The 17,496-nt window shown below is 58.9% G+C and overlaps 5 protein-coding genes across 5 annotated transcripts in view; 1 reads left to right on the top strand and 4 right to left on the bottom strand.

Moving 5' to 3' along the window:
- Window positions 1–440, bottom strand: part of VDAG_06366 (uncharacterized protein) — a gene marked incomplete at both ends in the record, with an annotated part of 2,549 nt that extends 2,109 nt beyond the window's left edge. Inside the window, one exon of the mRNA XM_009658744.1 lies at window positions 201–440. Coding sequence (XP_009657039.1) covers window positions 201–440 — 240 coding nt within the window. The remainder of the gene's footprint in view (window positions 1–200) is intronic.
- Window positions 441–2,701: 2,261 nt separating this feature from the next.
- On the top strand, window positions 2,702–4,341 carry VDAG_06365 (uncharacterized protein; the record flags this gene model as incomplete). Its single annotated transcript, XM_009658743.1, has 2 exons — window positions 2,702–4,147; window positions 4,228–4,341. 2 exons carry the CDS (start codon window positions 2,702–2,704, stop codon window positions 4,339–4,341), a joined length of 1,560 nt encoding a protein of 519 aa, XP_009657038.1.
- Window positions 4,342–5,182: 841 nt separating this feature from the next.
- VDAG_06364 (RNA recognition motif containing protein) lies at window positions 5,183–7,643 on the bottom strand (the record flags this gene model as incomplete). The annotated part of the gene is made up of 1 exon (XM_009658742.1): window positions 5,183–7,643. Exon 1 carries the CDS (start codon window positions 7,613–7,615, stop codon window positions 5,183–5,185), a length of 2,433 nt encoding a protein of 810 aa, XP_009657037.1. The 5' UTR covers window positions 7,616–7,643.
- Window positions 7,644–12,219: 4,576 nt separating this feature from the next.
- Window positions 12,220–14,044, bottom strand: VDAG_06363 (asparaginyl-tRNA synthetase; the record flags this gene model as incomplete). The annotated part of the gene is made up of 2 exons (XM_009658741.1): window positions 12,220–12,346; window positions 12,405–14,044. 2 exons carry the CDS (start codon window positions 14,042–14,044, stop codon window positions 12,220–12,222), a joined length of 1,767 nt encoding a protein of 588 aa, XP_009657036.1.
- A 773-nt stretch (window positions 14,045–14,817) lies between these two features.
- On the bottom strand, window positions 14,818–16,238 carry VDAG_06362 (guanidinobutyrase; the record flags this gene model as incomplete). The annotated part of the gene is made up of 3 exons (XM_009658740.1): window positions 14,818–15,422; window positions 15,500–15,952; window positions 16,067–16,238. The coding sequence occupies 3 exons, from the start codon at window positions 16,236–16,238 to the stop codon at window positions 14,818–14,820; spliced, it is 1,230 nt and encodes a 409-aa protein (XP_009657035.1).
- Between the last annotated feature and the right edge of the window lie 1,258 nt (window positions 16,239–17,496).

The following is a 17,496-nucleotide window of genomic DNA, read 5'->3' as shown; positions in this document are numbered from 1 at the left end:
TTTCTCCTTGGGCCACGGAACGCCATGGTGCTTGGTAGAGGGCTTTGCGGTTGGTGGGGAGTAGCGCTGCTCATTGTAGGTTCTCGGCGGAGAGGCTCGCCTTGATGGATGCTCTATGCTGGGCGGTCGTGTGGGATAGAAATTGGTTCCGGCGGACTGCCGGGGCTTGTCGATTCCTCGTCGCTGGTTGGTGGTGTAACCCTGGCGAAATAAGGATTCTCGGGTGCCATGTCCATAGCGGCTGCCTTCTCGGCAGCAGGTGTCCGGGAGAGGGTGAGGCGAGTGGCGGCGACGCTTAGAGCGGGCTGCATGACGAGTTGGGCGTCATCATCTATCAGGCCGTCCTCGCCGGTGGTGTCGTCCGTGTCGATGGGGTCAAGAGACAGAGGGTCTCTCGTGGCCGCGGCCCGAGCCTCGAAGGGCTGTGAAACGGTCGCCATAGTGGTTGCAGTGAAATCCCCAGAACAGGTCTGATTGTTTCAACGGCCAGCGAGCGTTGCGTAGCTGGGGCCAGGCGCGGTTTATGTGGCTGTCGAGCTGCCGGGGGTTCCGGGGGCTGCCCGGAGGGGCAAGTCGGTGGTTTGGATCTCCAATTGGAATCTGTCTACCCCAACGTCATGGACCAAACAAGCCTAACCAGGTCGCTTGGCTGGAGCTGAATGGTTAATGACAAGCTTGACGTCACTCTCTGATACGTAGCTCGCTGTGGAACTGAAGAAGAGGAAGAAGCAAAGGCTGGAAAAAAAGATTGGGTAGTTCAATGCCCACGCAGACAGAGATACTGCGCCAGCTTATCAGAGCTGCGTCGATCGAAGTCTTGACAGCAGGGGCACAAGAGCAAGAGCTTGGCTCAGCTGGGCAGAGACGAAAAGAGGTCGGCAGCACCAACGAGGGGTTCGGGCAACAGGGCAAGTCCGAAGGCGCCGAAAAGGCCGCCGAATATGGGGAAAAGTAGGAAGGGGAGGGGGGGTTTTCAGCAGCCAAGAGGGATAATGTGGCATGAAGCAAGATGGGGCCAAGACGATGGATGGCATGCGATTGTATTGTCAGCGAAGCGAGTCTCGCAGGCAATAGGCTCTGGAGACGGATGGAGCGATAACGATGGGGCCAAAGAGGTTTTGGGAAAAAAGCACAGAAATTTCAGAATGAGGCCTGCACACATGCACAGCAGGACTTCAGGCTGATGAGGGTTGAACTGCCACCAGACTCGGGATCCTTTCGTCGGGCGGGATGTCTGGGCGACGGCCATGGCGACGCTGCGCCTCTCTGACTTGTGAAGAGGGGCCTTCCTTCCGCATCGTGCGCGTGCAGGTCTGTGTTCGGGTTCGTTTGGCTCGCGCTTTACTCGTACTCGTCGTTCCACGGTGCTTCTCTGCTTCTCTGCTTACAATCAGCCGAAAGCGGCGTGGCCGGCCTTGCCGGGACGCCATGGATGGATGGAGAAGGTGGGATCATTCTCGAAGGCGTGCGCCGTGGGCATTGGACTGACTGACTAGCTAGCCGAGTGTGGGGGAACGTTGATCTTGTTGTGGTGCAGGTGCTGCTGTGCTGGGGATTGAAGTAGGAATTCGCCGTAAAAGAGAAAGCTCACAATGGGTGGAAGGGTGTGTAGGTCGTTCGTTTGAAGAGAGAACAGGAGAGAACAGGTACAGCATGCCATGTTGGGTCGCAGTGGAAGCCTCACAGGTCTTTGGTGTTATGGTTGCTGGCGATGGACGGTAGCACCTGCCTGTGTGACATTACCTACCTTATTTCTGGAGCCACCCACAGCACAGCCAGAGGTCATGGCTGGCTCGGCTGGCAGGTCCAAGAGACTGGATTGGGGATCAGCGACAGTGGCACCCCTAGAAACGCCGGAAAGAGCAGTCCACCTGGAGTGGAAACTTGGGCTGCCCGTGCTGACGGAAGGATCATCTGGAGTAGGTCCTGCGGATGGCCCTGCTGCTACTGCTGCAGCTGCTGCTGCTGATTGTGCTGCTGCCAGGAGCTCAACCCGTATTTCGGATCCGAAAACACAGTCCACCCCTGAGCGATACACGCACTGTAACCCCTCCAATGCTGCCAGTGCCACCAGTGTCACCGCAGAGGGGTCGGTCACCTTCAGGCGTACCAGCTGCGTGGGCTCAATTGCGGTGCTACATTGGCAGCACTTACCCCCCCTTCTTCGATGATCGCTCCCTCGAGCATCAGCCACAGCGACAGCCGCTTGCAGTGCCGAGGTGAGGCTCGACGACATGCGACATGGGTGTGAGGGGCGGGGGGGAAGCTCCAGCCGCCAGGGCACCGGGCGCCAGCTACCCAGCTACATGTACCTCCTTAGAGGTACCTACTTCAGTTCGGGGCAGGAGAGGTCCCGTCGTCGGGCCGTCATTGGGGAAAGCGCGACTGACTACCTCACCTTCCACGACGACACCGATCGTCCGCACATCGCAATCCTGACCTTCCCTCCCTCTCCCCCCCATTCTACCAACTTCTTCTCTTCATCACATATCACCTACATCTCACCCCCCTCTCTCCCCCCTTCTCATCGTCCATGCTGTCTGGTTGCCAACAATAGGCGTCTCTCGTGCGTCTGCCATTGCCGTCAAACAGCTAGCTTCCCCCCTTCCCGCCTCGGATCTCACATATCACCCCCGGACTCCCAACGCAACCGGCACCCTGCAGCTAGAGACAGACAGATTGAGACATTGCCGAACACGACATGACGTCCCTCAACGTCCGCCCTCCTTACTCCGATGCCGAGCTGCGTCAGCTCTACCCCCCGCAGGTTGAGCTACAACTAGTCCAGGTGCTCATGCGCCATGGCGAGCGCACCCCCGTCAACGCCCGATTTCAGAACACCGGCCTGCATCCCTTCTGGCCCTACTGTCGTTCCGTCCGCCACCTTCGCGCCGCCCTCCTCGACCCCACCACCGACAGTTACACAGAGCTGCAGTGGCGTCGACGTCTAGAGACCTTCGGCGCCAACGACGTCCCCATCACCGCCACCGGGCCCCGCGCCGAGCTCGACGATGTCTGTGACATGGGCTCCCTGACCGATCTTGGTCGTCAGACGACGTACGACCTCGGAGCCCGCCTGCGAAACCTCTACGTCGACCGACTCGCCTTTCTGCCGGCTACCATCACCGACGCCGACCACCTATACCTGCGATCCACCCCCGTGCCCCGCGCCCTCGAGTCCCTGCAGCAAGCCTTTACCGGCCTATACCCCCCCTCCGCCCGCGCCGCTGCCTTCCCTCCGCCGACGATCCTCACACGCACCGCTCAAGATGAGACGCTGTTCCCCAACGATTCCAACTGCCGCCGCTTCGCCGCCCTCGCCCGCGCCTTTGCCCAGCGCACTGCCGACCGCTGGAATACCACGCCCGAGATGGACTACCTCAACAAGAAGCTAGCCCAGTACATGCCACCCGAGAGCCCACGCGTCCAGGTCGACTCCCATCCCCGCCTGTCCGGCATCATGGATTCTATAAACGCGACTCGCGCCCATGGACCTGCCACACGCCTGCCCGCCCCCTTCTACGATCCCAAGGTCATTGAGATTATCGAACGTATCGGCGTTGAGGAGTGGTACAGCGGATATCGCGAGAGCACAGAATACCGTACGCTCGGCATTGGTGGCCTCATGGGTGACGTCGTAGCCCGCATGGTCGGTTCCGCAGAGCAGTCCGCTGCTGATGGCGACTATGAGCTCGCCCAACCTTCCGGCTCCTCCTCCTCGCCGAGTTCCTCCAACGGCTCCGTCCCCGTCAAGTTCGGCATAAGTGGCTGCCACGACACAACTCTCGCTGCTATTCTCACAAGCCTCGGTGCTTTTGGCACTGACAAATGGCCCCCCTTCACGAGCCACATCGCCATTGAGCTCTTCCGCGACTCGCGCCCCAAAGATGCTGTGCCTCCCACAACGCAATCGGCCCCGGTGGTCAAGTCTACAAACTGGTTCGCGTCACTCTTCAGCTCCGCCTCAACTCCCGGGACCCCCCCTCCGGGCATCGGCCGCACACCGACCGAGTCCCTCACGGCCGCCGAGCGCGCCAAGCTCGATGGCTACTACGTCCGCCTCCGCTACAACGACGAGCCGGTCACCGTACCCGGCTGCCGCGCTCAGGGGAACCATCTCCCCGGCGACGAGTCGTTCTGCACGCTGGTACGTACCCTACATTGTCCCTCCCGAAGCTGAAGGGCGATGAGAATCATGAATGACAAGAAGCTAACAATCCTACCCAGGCCGCGTTCAAATCCGTTGTCGACAAATTTACACCCAAGGACTGGAAACAAGAGTGCCGCCTCAACGCAAAGGCCATTGTCTTTCCGGAGAAGGTCGAGCCTGCCGGGTATTAATTGTGTGGCCATCGCGGTGTTTCTTCCCGCATCTGATTACAGGCGTCCGCCAGGTTTCTATTTGTCCATATGAGATGCAAGGTAGAAGGGAGACTTCCAAGAGATGTAAACGTCGTTCTAGCGATTCAAGGTAGGCTATCCATATATGTTTCGAGAAGAATATTCATTCCAGTGTTGAGATGCTGCTCGGTCTCATGGCACACATCAGGGCTCGCTCAAGGCCATGCACGACAACACGTTTCTTGTACATGTCTGTAGACCGCCACACACGTCTTTGCTGCACTGCTAAGAAAGTTTTCTGCCGGCAGACATCAGCTTCGCACGACATGACAATCAGGAGATAAACAAGCTTCGCAGGCGGGTTTCCCGCTTTGTTGATTTCTATTCAGGTACCTGGCCGATCCATGCCCTGGAATTCCACGCCCCTCATGGCATCGATTTCCCGCCGGATGCCCTCACCCACGACCTCCGTGTCCCGCTCGCCGAGTTCGTCCCACATACCGACCACCAGGCACCTCCCTGGTGGCAAATGCCCCATCTACACCATGTACGTATGGCGACGGCAAAACAAAGGGGCCGGCGATCCAACATGATACATCGAAGGTGAGGGGAAAGATTATACTAGGTAGACGGAGACAAGAAAAAGCATCCTAAGAATTCCAAGTGGAGAAGAAGCTGAACAGAAGAGAAGTCGAAGCGAAGGAGTGAATAGACCAAAAAAAAAAACATCTCGATTGAAAACCCAATTACAAGGAATAGAGCAATCTTGTCCTTTTTCTTCATATTCCTGGCGCGCGAGACAAGAAACAACACCCAGGCCAATTGGATTGCACCCCTGACTTTAGTTGGCAACCTCCTCCTCAACCCAGCCATTCAGGCCGCCCTGTAGGCCGAGGCCGTACCCGGCACCCATACCGCCGTAACTGGCCTGATATTGGTGTCCACGACGCTCACCCTCGTTGCCGGGGATGCTGTTGGGCGTCGGCGCGCCGTTCTCAAAGCCAGGCGCCAGAACAGGCAGGCTGACGGCGCGGCTGTGCTGGCCACGGTTGTTGGGCGCCAAAAGACCGCCAATGGTGGTAGCGCCAGAGCTTGTCACGTTGCCCGGGTAGCCGTTCGATATGCTGGCAGACTGCTGGTGGCCAGATGAGGGCCCCTGAGGAGGGCCTTCAAGCGTCACATCGTTCGGCGACGACTGAGCGGTACCAAAAAGAGCAGCTTGCTGGGCAACAAGCTGGTTATGTTGCTGGTGCTGTTGGTGCTGTGCCTGGTGGGACACTTGGCTGAGGTACATTGTCAAGGGGTTGGCGGCGTTGAAGAGCTGGGGTGGGGGCGAGCCGCTGTTGGTGGGCGAGTTGCCGTTCTGGGAACCAACAGGAGGAGGGGAGGGGACGCCGGCGGGGATGCCCTCGCTGCGAGGCGACTGGGCCTGCTGCTGCTGAAGCTGACGAGGAGGGTTGCCACAACGATCCTTGCCAAAGTTGACCTTGAACTTCCTGTACTCCTCCTTGCTACGCACAGCCTCAATGGCCTTGATAGCGTTGGCAATGTTGGTGAAGTTGACGAAAGCACAGCTCTTTTCACGCAGCGCGTTGACCAGCTCGATCTCGCCAAACTCGGAAAAGTCCTGCCTCAGGCGCTCCTCAGTCCACGTCTCGTCGAGGTTTCCAATGTACACGTTGCGCGAGGCACCGCCACTGACGGCCAGGGCAATCGCCGGAGGGAGGCCACCCGAGTGCTTGCCCCAGCCAATCTTGAGCCTACGGTTGTGAATCATCAAGCCCTGCAGGTTGCTGAGGGCATAGAAGGAGGCAGCAGCGGTGGGGTCGATGAAAGTGACAAAGCAGATATGCTTGTCGGGGATGTAGCGGATGTGGTGCAGAAGACCGCCACGAACGACGTTGCAAATCTCCTCGATGGTCGTCTCCGGGTGAATGTTGCCCAGGTAGATGGTGCGGTTGCCGAGGTTGGCAATGCCACCTGCAGTGGTGGCAACGGCGGCCGCAGCCACGGACTGCTGGGCCAGAGCGCTGGAGATGAGGTCGCGATCAGCTCCAGTCAGCATGTGAGCATAGCCGGGAGCAATGCCCAGATACTGGGCGGCGTTCTGCTGCTGCGTCTTGGAAACGTAGGCACAACGATCCTTGCCGTAGTACACGCGGCGTGGGGCCTGCCACTTGGGCTCCTGGGGGAGCTGCACCACCGCCTTGATGGCGTTGGAGATGGAGAGGAAGTGGATAAACGCAATGCTCTTCTCGCGGACAATCTTGACAGTGTCAATGGCACCGAACTTGCCCAGGTCCTCCCGCAGCTCCTCCTCGGTAATGTCTTCGGGCAGGTTGCCGAGGTAGACATTGCGCGAGGCGCCGGACTGCTGAACGGCGAGAGCCACCGAGGTGGGCACCTGGGAGGGCTTGCCCCAACCAACCTTGATATCCTGGCCCTTGATGCAGAGCTTTTTCAAGATGGCATCAGAGTGGAAGTGGGTGGCGGAGCTGGCGTCCAGGAACGAGATGAAGGCACAGTTCTTGTCGGGGAGAAGACGGACGGACTCAATCTGTCCGCTCCTGACGTGGCCCAGAATCTCCTCGGCCGACGTCTCGGGAGGAATGTTGCCCAGGTAAACGGTGCGGCTGGTGCCGGTGACGATACCGGGGGTCATGGACACGGGAGAAGTGGGCTGCTGCAACTGCATCTGCTGCATACCGCCAAAGCCCGAGGCCGTGGGCGACTGAGGCGCGAAGTACTGGGGGGCGCCGTAAGTCGAGGGCGAGACCATGGCCTGGTACTGCTGGGGCGACATGTTCTGGAGCACGGGGCTGGCGAGTCCGTTCTGGTGCTGCTGGTGCTGGTGCTGCTGCTGGTGATGCTGCTGCTGAGGCTGCTGGAAACCCTGCATCTGGAACTGGGGGCTGCCAAAGGCGCCAGGCGTGCCAGGCTGGAAAGGGCTTCCGAGGAGCAGCTGCGAGGGTAGCAGAGGAGTGAACTGCATGTCAAAAGCAGTGCCAGGAGTGGCCATGTCGGCGGCCGTGTTGGGGACGTGCTGCTGCTGCTGCTGCTGTTGCTGGAATTGCTGCTGGGGAGGCATGGTCTGGGTGTTGATGGTGGGAATGTTGCCACGACGAGGGTGTCTGTCGGCGAAACCCGAAATGTTGGAAGTGAAAGCGCCGTGAGAGAAGCCAGTATCGCTGTTGGAGGGCTTGGAAACGTGCCCGGGGAATCGTCCGCTGGGGGCGTGTCCGGCCTGCTGGCCGGCTCCCGAGAGATCCTGCATCATCAGGTGGGCAGGGACAAGACTGTCCCTACTCTGGTGAGATAGGACCGCCGTGGTGAAGACGATGCGTGCCTGGTTTGAGGCACGACGAAGAAAGATCTGGATATGTAGGGGGGGGCTCCAGGCGTTTGTGATGGTTTGAGAAGCAACGAAGCAAGCAACTGGGCTGGATCAACGGTCTAGGTCGATCGATCGAAATGTAGGTAGAGCGAGTGTCGGTATTGTGGTATACGATTCGGTGCAGCAAAGACTAGCTCGGTTGGGCGGACCAGTCTTTGTCGGAACAATGAAGCGGAGGCGGAGGAGGGATGAGAACGAGGCTCTCTCGTTTCCTTTGCCGCTGGACCGGTGGAATCGGGTCAAAGAATTATAAGCAGAAGTATACGGAGGCAACGAGTGTAAGCAAGCTAGGGAGAACGTCCACAGAGCTTGGGGTCGGCCGGGGGGTCGGCTTAGGATGGCATAGGCAAGTTTGGTGCAAAAGGTAAGGTAAGCTCGCGAGGCCGACGTCGAGGTCAGATGAAAGAATAAAGAAGAGAAAGGGAGCAGCGAGGCTCTCAGAATGAAGAGGGCGCTCGAGCAAGAGAGGGACGAAGGAGGAGGGGGGGAAGAAGAGGTCGGTGAACGGAGGACGAGGAGGGAGAAAAGAGGAGGAGGAGGAAGAAGTAGACCAGAGATGAGAGAGAGACCCAATGCGAGCAGACAGGAAAAGACAAGATGGGATGGGGATGGATGGGACGGGAGGAGCCTGTGAGAAGGAGAAGGAGGTACCCTGGCAGCCCTGGGCATCCACACTGCACATCCACTCCTGCTCCAGGTTCACGCCCTACCTTGCCTGTCGCGTTTTCTGGCCGACCCTGCGTGCGCGTGCCGTCTGTTCAGGACGAACGGGGTGCTGGTGCTGGTGCTGGGGCTGGTGCTGGCACAGGGTAGGCGGTTGGGGTACGGGGACAGCACCTAGGCGGGTAGGCAGTAGGTTCCTCACTGAAAGCCGCGCCCTGGGCGGTGGCTCCTACCTGCACAGGTCAGTAGGCAGGTACCTCAGGTGGTCGTCGTGGTGGTGCTGCGGGCGTGGTGGCAGCTTCCGGGTTGTCGTGGTAGTGTCGACGGTAGACTGCCTAAAGGGGACGTGGCTCGGATTGGTTGCGCGCTAAAATTAAATGAGCCCAGTCAGGGATTGCTTTGGTGGGGCCTTCCTCACGTTTGGGGGAGTCTGGGACGGGAAAGGACGCCCAGGGCCAGTGGAGGTCCTACTTACATGTACTGTACGTACTTGGTAACAGGGTGTCTGTGTTTGAAGGCAGGGTCGAGAGAGCTCAACACGGGGCTGTACTCCGTCGCCCACATGCGGTGGACAGATACAGTACATGGGTAGCTGTCGTGACATGGCTCGAGCAGGAGGCATTGGGCCGTCAGTTTGGTACTGACGGGTGCCTTTCTGCTTTCCTTCTCCCCCATCGGGCAACCTGGTTCCTGCGTCTCCTTCACTGCATTTGTCTTCCCTGTCTGAGCTACCTTACCTTACCGCAACGTACATGTACATGTACGTACAGCTGGGAAGGTAAGGTCCCTCGATTCGACATCGATCCTTTCATCGGCCAGCCCGCCCGAGGAATGCTCCGAATTCTCTGCTGCCTCAACGTCGTAACGAGCCGTCGATGCGATGGGCGACCCAGCCTCCACGAACCATCCAAAGGAAACAAAGCTCGGCCGTCAGCCTTCCCAAACAGAGACGCTCAAATGCGAAATGACGGGCTGGAAACCTTTTTTCGCTGCATGGAACATCCCATATCGCAGCCCCTGTCCTGCCATTGGCCGGCCCCTATTGCTACCGCACCACCACCACCCATTCCCCTTTCCAAGCCCACTCCACCACCCATGATCCCCTTTTCTCCCCTCTGGCCGCTTCACACGAAAAGGTATGCACTTACCGTGGGCCATGTGCCGCGTTAACGCAGGTACCCTGAGGCCCAGGCCCCCCTCTCTCTTCCCCTTCTCCACTGACGGGCTAGGCCTGTCACGGCTCGCCCCATATGCTCTAGATGGAGAGATCCATTGACCATTCCAGTTACCGTGGCATTATCGGCCGCCAGCAAGCCCCTAGCCCGAGCCCGACGTCAATCAATCTTGTACATGTAGGAGTACGAGATCTGATCCGTACCATGTACATGGACGTCCATACTGCCTGCCGCTCAGGGGCTGGAGCCTGGTCTGACGAGGCTCTGTGTGTCTCAGAGCCACCTCCCTTTCTGCTAAAGAACATGCCATTCCATCATTCTGCCGTCTTTGCATCTGGGCTCCTGACCCCATCGGATAGGCAGCCGATCGACCCGACAGCCGTAGACATGGTCTCACGGCGAACCGTTGACCGCAGGGACTCGCACTACCTACGTTGCACAATGCGACAGAGAACATGACCAGGCAGGCCTGGGTGCGACTCCGCCTCACGTCTTTGCCCCCTCCTGTCGTTAATATGCATGTAAGCATGATAGAGGGCCCAGATGAAACAAGCGCAGCATGAACACCCAGGAACCTTAACTTCCAAAACCATGTCAGATAGACAGCACCCCCGAGTCATCAAACCAACGTAGACGCCATCCAGTGCCCCGAGCGAAGAGCCGCGACACCGAAATCAAGAGCAAAGACCTCGAGCATCAATCTCGCTCGTTGCAGACGCGTGCCGCTGGACTGTGCTCAGATAGACGGGCACAAGATAAACACCAGGCAAGAGACAACATTACATGCTTGGGTTTCTCCTGTATCAACCTAAGTCACAGACCCCCAATGCGCTTTCGCGCACGAGAGAGTCGCGCGCCGGGCAAATCTGCCCTCACGGTCCGCCAAGCGATTGCCAAGTACACGCGCGCAGAACTAGTATCCACGCCCGCCCCAGTCAATCAATGTGCCATTGAAGCTTTCACCCTCTCCCACCTCTTGTCGGCTCCTAGGCTTGCCAGGCTCTCGACCCTCCTAGTTTCCACCAAGCATGCCAGGCTGTCCAAGCTGTCATACGACCCCTATCCAGACAGCGGCGTGGCTGACCGATCGGGCACCCATTCGTCCTCTCCGCTGCGAGGAAACAAATGCTCCGATGGCTCGATAGACGACATTCGATAGTCGAAATGCTCACCAGACGGCCGCCCCTGTCTGGACGGGTCAACGGCATCCACCAAAGAGATCAGCACGTCATGTCGGTTACTGTTGAAAGGACCTGGGCATCTCGCTTCGCTTGCATTTCCCAGGGGTGTGTTTCTTCGTCTCGGAAAGCCAAGCCCCCATCTAGAGTGAACCGGCCCATGTTTTCTCTCAATCTCTCTTTCTCTCTCTCTCTCTCTCTCGCTCTGTCTTTGTGCCTCCCTCTCGACCGTCCAATGCGTCCCAGTAATCAGTGCTCTCTGTCTAAATGCACGCATCTGACCCCCCTGTAGTATCCGGCCCACGTCAGCAAAAAGGGGAACCCACCCCGGTTTGATCACCCGCACATCAAATCGACGTCCTCACGTGGGCGGAGCAGTCTTCTGGGGGCGAGTACAGTATCATCGTCCGTCTTTGCTTTTCTTTTTTTGGTCCCCCTCTTTCCCCCCTCCCGGGTGCTGAAGAGTTACTCTGTCCCTGCATTCCTAGCATCGCGACTGCTGCGGCGGTCCTGGGTGCGTGACCGGTACCATGTACATGTATTGCGACCCCGTATTCTTTCATCACGCGCGCGCGCGCGTAGGAGCCTTTCTGGCCCCCCCGCCGCTTTTTGTGACGATTAACTCAGGACAGTATACATGCTCTACTTGGGGGGAGACAGGGGGGGATTGGAGGATGTTTGAAATGCAGACGTCTTTCTAAGTTCAGAGGCGAGAGGAGCACACAGACCAAGTCATGTTACGGCTGCCGGTCATGATTCAGGAGATAGGGGATAGTTTCTCACCCCATGGAAATGGGGGGTCGTATTTTTGGGGACGCTCACACCTACCTGGCGAACGACGAACTGGTGACACCCGCATGAATGGCCAGCCGCCGGGATACCTCGAAGCCTTGGCCAGGGACGTGTTTTTCTTTTCTCGCATGATCGAAACGATCCAGTGACTCGTCTGCCTTGGCGTGCACTCTCGAAGAAACGTTGTTCGGATCGACCATGTTGCTGCGAATAGTATCCGTTGTGGGATGCAAGCAGATCCCTCAAAATAAAAGCACTGGCTGACTGTCTGCATTTAGGTCACTTGCCGTCTCCGCTGAAGTGTGGTCTGGAAAGACACCCTAAATGTGTCATGTTCTCGCGGCATGATGGCCTCGAGCTGAGCCCCTGGATCTGTCTGATCCATTGGATCTCTTGGACCGTGACTCGAGCTGCAGAGCCACTGACTATCCGTTGGAACAACTCGTGTCAAAAGACGGCAGGTCATGGACCAAGTACCGGCCAACGAACAGTAGCACATCATGTTCAGCCCTGTTTATCACTTCTCTCGAACATGGCACATCTCGACGGAGCCAGCGCCGCCGCAGCATAGGAGGTATCAAGATCTCATTTCTTTTTTCACTATCTCCAACATCCGCTCGGCTCCGCGTATCCTCAAGATCCCACAGGTCCAGCGGCATCTCGCGCCGCACCGCGTCTAAGGCTTGCATCGGCCCATGTATCGGGGGTACAGGCATGTTGTGCGGACGGTGTGCTGGTTGGCCAGCCAGGCGAGGAACCGCTCGAGGCCGAGGCCGTAGCCGCCGTGGGGGGAGGTGCCGTACCTGGAGATGTGTTAGCAAGGACAAGGGTCAGTTGGGTGGGGAGAGGGTCGCAACATACTTGCGCTGGTCAGTGTACCAGTAGTAGTCCTTGGACGGGATGCCCTGCTTGTCGTAGGCAGCCATGAGCTCCTCGTAGCCCTCCATCCTCATCGATCCACCGACAATCTCACCGACACCGGGCATGAGAACGTCGACACTCTCTGTGACGCGGGGGTCGCTGGGGTCCTTCTTCATGTAGAAGGCCTTGATCTCGGTGGGGAAGTGGGTGAGGAAGATGGGCTTGTTGATAATGTCGGTCATGCGACGCTCGGCAGCCTCAGCAATATCGTCACCGAAGACGTGGGGCTTGCCCTCCTCGTTGAGGATAGGGGGGTCCTGGGCGTTGAGCCAGTCGATGGCGTCGGTGTACTTCATGCGGTTGAACGGGCGGACGGGGCGCTCAAAGGTCGGGTTGAGCTCCTTAACGTGGGCGGCGATGACGGGGTCGGCAAGGACAGTGTCGATGACACGGCACATGATCTCCTCGAGATGCTCGAGCAGGTCTTCGAAGCTGATAAAGTCAAGCTCCGCCTCGACGTGGGTGTACTCGGCCAAGTGGCGACGAGTCAGACTGCGCTCGGCACGGAAGGACTTCTCGATACAGTAAACATCACCCAGGCTTGGCAGGCACGTCTCGAGGTACAGTTGGGAGGACTGGGTGAGGTAGGCGGCCTCATCGTAGTAAGGAACCGAGAAGAGGGTCGAGCCACCCTCGACTTGGGTCTGGACAAGGGCAGGAGGCGAGACCTTTGTGATGTTCATGTCGTTGAACGTCTTGACAAAGGCCCACTCGACAGCAGCACGGATCTTCATGATGGCGGAAGCGTTGTCACCACGCAGGACGAGATGCCTCTGGTCAAGCATGGCAGGGTCCCACTGGTTCTGCTGGGAGGAGACGCGGTTCGTGATGGCGTCCTCGTCGGTGGGAGAGGCGCCGATGACCTCAAAGTACTCGACGAGCAGCTCGCGGCCGTCGGGAGCCGTCTGGCCCTCGAGAACCTTGCGCATCTCACCATAGACGTACAGCGACGTGCCCTGGGCGAAGAGCAGCGCATCGTACGTCTTGGTGAGGTCGCCGGCCTGCAGGACACACTGCAGGTGACCGTAGCCGTCGATCAGGGTGATGAATGTAGCATTCTTCTGGGCACGCAGGCGGTGGATACGACCAGCAATCTTGACCTTCTCGCCCTTGGTCTCGCCCTCACCGAGCTTGACGTCCTTGTTGCCGAGCTTGATTTTCTTGGCGTCGGCAAGCCAGTCGGGCTTCGTCAGGACAATCTTTTTGGCGTTCTCGAGCGTCTGCTCGCGCTGCTTGCGCTTCTCCTCGAGCTGAGCCTCCTGCTGCGCCTGCTTCACCAGCTTCTTCCTGTGACCATCGAGAGCGGCCTGGGCCTTCTTGACGGCGCTCTTGGCAGGCTCCTTCCACTCAAGGCGGGCAGCGGGGTCTTCGTCGGCGGCGCCGGTCTGGGAGGCGCGGATGAAGAACTGCTGAGAGCCGGCGGGCTTGTGGTGGTTGATGACGTAGGCATAGGCGAGGGACTTGTAGGGGGCGGTCTCGGAGCCGTTGGCAGAAGCTTCGTCGAGGCCGGCGTCGGTGTCGACGTAGACCTTGTCATCGTCGAGCTTGATGCGCTCGGCGAGGTCCTGGATGGCAGCCATCGTGGGATGTCTTGGACCTAGGCCGGTGGTCCAATCGCAGATGACAGATCGAGGGGACTCTTTTCCGTGGGATGACTGTGTCAGCTTGGGGTTGTCTCTTTGGGTGAGATGAAGTGGATGTTGGGGGGAGGAGGCGGTGGAATAATTTTTGACAATGTGTTGATGGCGGGGTAATTGGACTGGACGAGGTGGTGTTTAGCTTAGCGGGCAGGTGCGACGGAGGCGGGTGGAGGGCTTTTGTGGTGGGGGTTTCGGTGGGTGGCCAGAGTAGTGACTACCACGGGGTACCTCCCTAGGGAAGGCCACTGAGTCACAGCTTCCCCCGACACTGTACCTTATCTACCAGACTGCTCTTGTTGCTCGGGTGCTACCTTCCGCGTGTCTATTCTTCCTTTTCCAACAGAAACTGTCTGTGTCTCGTCTCACCAATGTCATATATCGGAGGATATCTTCACATTGACAAGGGCTTTTGATCAGCCACTGGGCTCAATTGACTCACATCTCATCTCCCCTGTTGAACCCAGCAGTGTGGGCAAGGGTCCATTTCGAGATAAGACCCGGCCAAGCTGATAAGCCCCCGACATCGCATTGGCACAACATCGTCACGACACTTCCCCTTGCCTTGCTTCACTGCTCGTGGTTGAACAACATGACGCTATTTGGGCCATTTCTGCTGATTGGCCCTAGATCTACATCTAGAGAGATGCCTGGCTCGAGAGCAAGCTGTTAGGATATATCCGTGGAATACCGCCCTACGAAAAATATTGCCTGGTCTACAGCTCATCCTTGAGATCTTCCTCAACCGCATCTCCCTGCACCTCGCTCTCGCGGCCCATCTCGCCGAGTCCCTTCTTGACCATGGAGCTCAGGACCTCGTAGACGACCTGCGCCGCCGCGAGCGCCGTCTCCTCCCCAGCTCCCTGATAAGCAGGCGACACCTCGACGACATCGGCTCCGACAACGTTGAGGCCCTCGACGCCGCGCAGCACGCGGATCAGCTCGCGCGTGGTCCAGCCGCCAGGCTCGGGCGTCCCTGTACCCGGCGCAAAGGCCGGGTCGAGCACGTCAATGTCGACGGACAGGTAGACGGGGTCCTCGGTGCCGAGCGTCTCCATGATGCGCGATATGACGCCGGCCGTGCCGAAATCATCCATCTCGTCCGCCGAGATGCGCACCCAGTTCTGGGCCGTGTCGTCGTCGTGGTCCGATGCGTCGGTGCCGCTGAGGCGCGTGCGCAGGCCCGCGTGCACCGAGGGCCCCGTTGTCGCGTTCGACAGCAGGCCCTCGGTGCCGGCGAGCCAGAACATGGAGCCGTGGTTGAAGGGCGTCGGCGCCCAGGCTGAGGGGTACTTGGAGGGGTGCCACGTATCGAGGTGGGCTGTTGAAAGTTAGCACATCGGTTCAGGTTTACTTTGTATAGGAAATGCGTGAGCCAGGTGGCCCAAGGCGGCATACCGTCAAAGTGAAGCACCCGGATCGGCTGTCCGTAAATCTCCCTGAGGGCCCTCATCGCCGGCAGAGCGAGGCTGTGATCTCCGCCGAGCGTCATGAGCTTTGGCCGCCTCATGGACGAGCTGAGCGGCCGCCGTTTCCCGAGCTCCGCGAACGCCTCAGTCATCTGCTGCAGCGCAATGCCATTGTCCATGGGCGTGATGGGCACGTCACCGCAGTCGACGACGGTCGCCCAGCTCTGGTACGGGTTGATGCCCGCGCGCGGGTTGTACCCGCGGAAGGAGGTCTGGCGCGCCGAGGCCTGGCGGATGGCGCGGGGGCCGAAGCGGGCGCCGGGCCTGTAGCTGACGGCCGTGTCAAAGGGAACGCCGATGATGGCGATATCGTAGAGCTCCGAGGGCGTCGTCAAGCACTTTGTGTACTTGAGATGGGCGAAGGAACCGATGCCGGTGAAGGCTATGGGAGCACGGATGGTCAGTGACGGCGAACAATGTCTCGGCCGATGCCTCATTGCGGATCACATTTCATTTTATAGACTTACACCACTGGGAAAAGTCAGCTCTCGGTCACTTTGCTTCATTGTCATGGCGGGCGTGCATACCTCGAACCCCCACTTGCGCTCCAGCTCCTCCAGCTCCTCCTTGGACCACACCTTGGCGTCATCGTGGTCGTGGGCACACGCCGTCGACAGCGAGGCGCTCAGCAGCCAGAGGCAGATGGACGTGATGGACGAGCCCTTCATGATGAGATGCAGCCCGATGAGCAAAGTCGGTACAAGAGAGGCGTCTCAAAAAAGCAGTCGAAACCGAGAACAGCCACTGAGACATGTTATTATACCAGCTACACCGGCTGACCGGTATGGTGCTCCGCATCGGGTTCCGCGGGGAAGGGCGGGGGACTCTTTTCTGCTCAGCGTAGGTGGTCGCGGCTTCGGCCCCCAGGGCGCAACGAATGAGGTGTCGCTGCTCCAGTGATACGCTGCACTATTCCGGCCCGGGGCCAAGACACGTAGCCGGTCGGCCACCCGGGCTTTTGCCAGCCTATCTGCTCTCCTCGCCGCCTGAAATGGGGTTCTACGATGCGTGCCTGTCCTTAAGGTGAGGTAAGGTACTTTACCTACCTACCGCAGGTACCCAGGTAGGTGAGGTACCGTAGGTAGTAGGTAGGTCTTGCATCCACAGCGTCCAGTCATGTGAAATGTCACAAGTTAGAAAGCAACCACCAGTCAGGCAGTCAACAGAACCCCCCTCCCCTTCGGAACCAATCTCTCCTGTCAAATCACATCAAGAAACAATAAATTTCCGTTCTGCAGCTTTTTCCCCCTAGGTAAGTACCGTCTCAGTGCAGAATCCGGGGTACCAAACACCACGTGCACAACGTCAACGGTCCCTCCCCCCTTGGAATCCAGGGATCTTGGAAACCCAGGGATCTCCCACGCTTCCAGAGACATTTACGAACCCCCTTTCAAGACCCTGCCCTACCCTTATCATCCCCACCCCTTTCCAGGAACCCCCTCTCCCCTTCCCCTTTTTTTGTTTTTCAAATTCAGGGTGTCTTCGGAACTCAGGCCTTCGGAAACCCACGATGCCGTGGCAAGGCTTCATGTCCTGGTCGATAATAAGTTTAGAGAGAGAGGGGGGGGGGAGGTCTGAAGGGCCGCAGAACGGATGCGGGGCCGACGCGAAGTGCCCTGCTCTGGTCCGACTGCAGACGTTTCATCTTCATTGGAAGCCAGCCTGCCTGGCTGCGTCCCTGGCGACGCTGACCAGGGACAGAGTGGCATGGTTCCGGAACACAAGGCCAGAGGAGAGCCGCCATCACGCTCTCGTGGCCCATGCCCTTGGGACGCCCGGGGCATCAAATGGCTCGCCTCTGAGCGCGCCGAGCTTTCCCCCTTTTCCTACCCAAATTGGATGGGATAATCTGGATGGACACCCCTCGAGGAACCAGCATCACGATGACGACGCCGACGGACAAGTTGGCGGGAGCGACGAGTCCTG

The sequence above is a fragment of the Verticillium dahliae genome, genomic scaffold, assembly GCF_000150675.1.
Source record: "Verticillium dahliae VdLs.17 supercont1.12 genomic scaffold, whole genome shotgun sequence".
In the NCBI taxonomy this organism is placed as follows: Eukaryota; Fungi; Ascomycota; class Sordariomycetes; order Glomerellales; family Plectosphaerellaceae; genus Verticillium; species Verticillium dahliae.
Note: the sequence above shows the minus strand (reverse complement) of the source record. Positions and strands in the feature narration are given on the sequence as shown.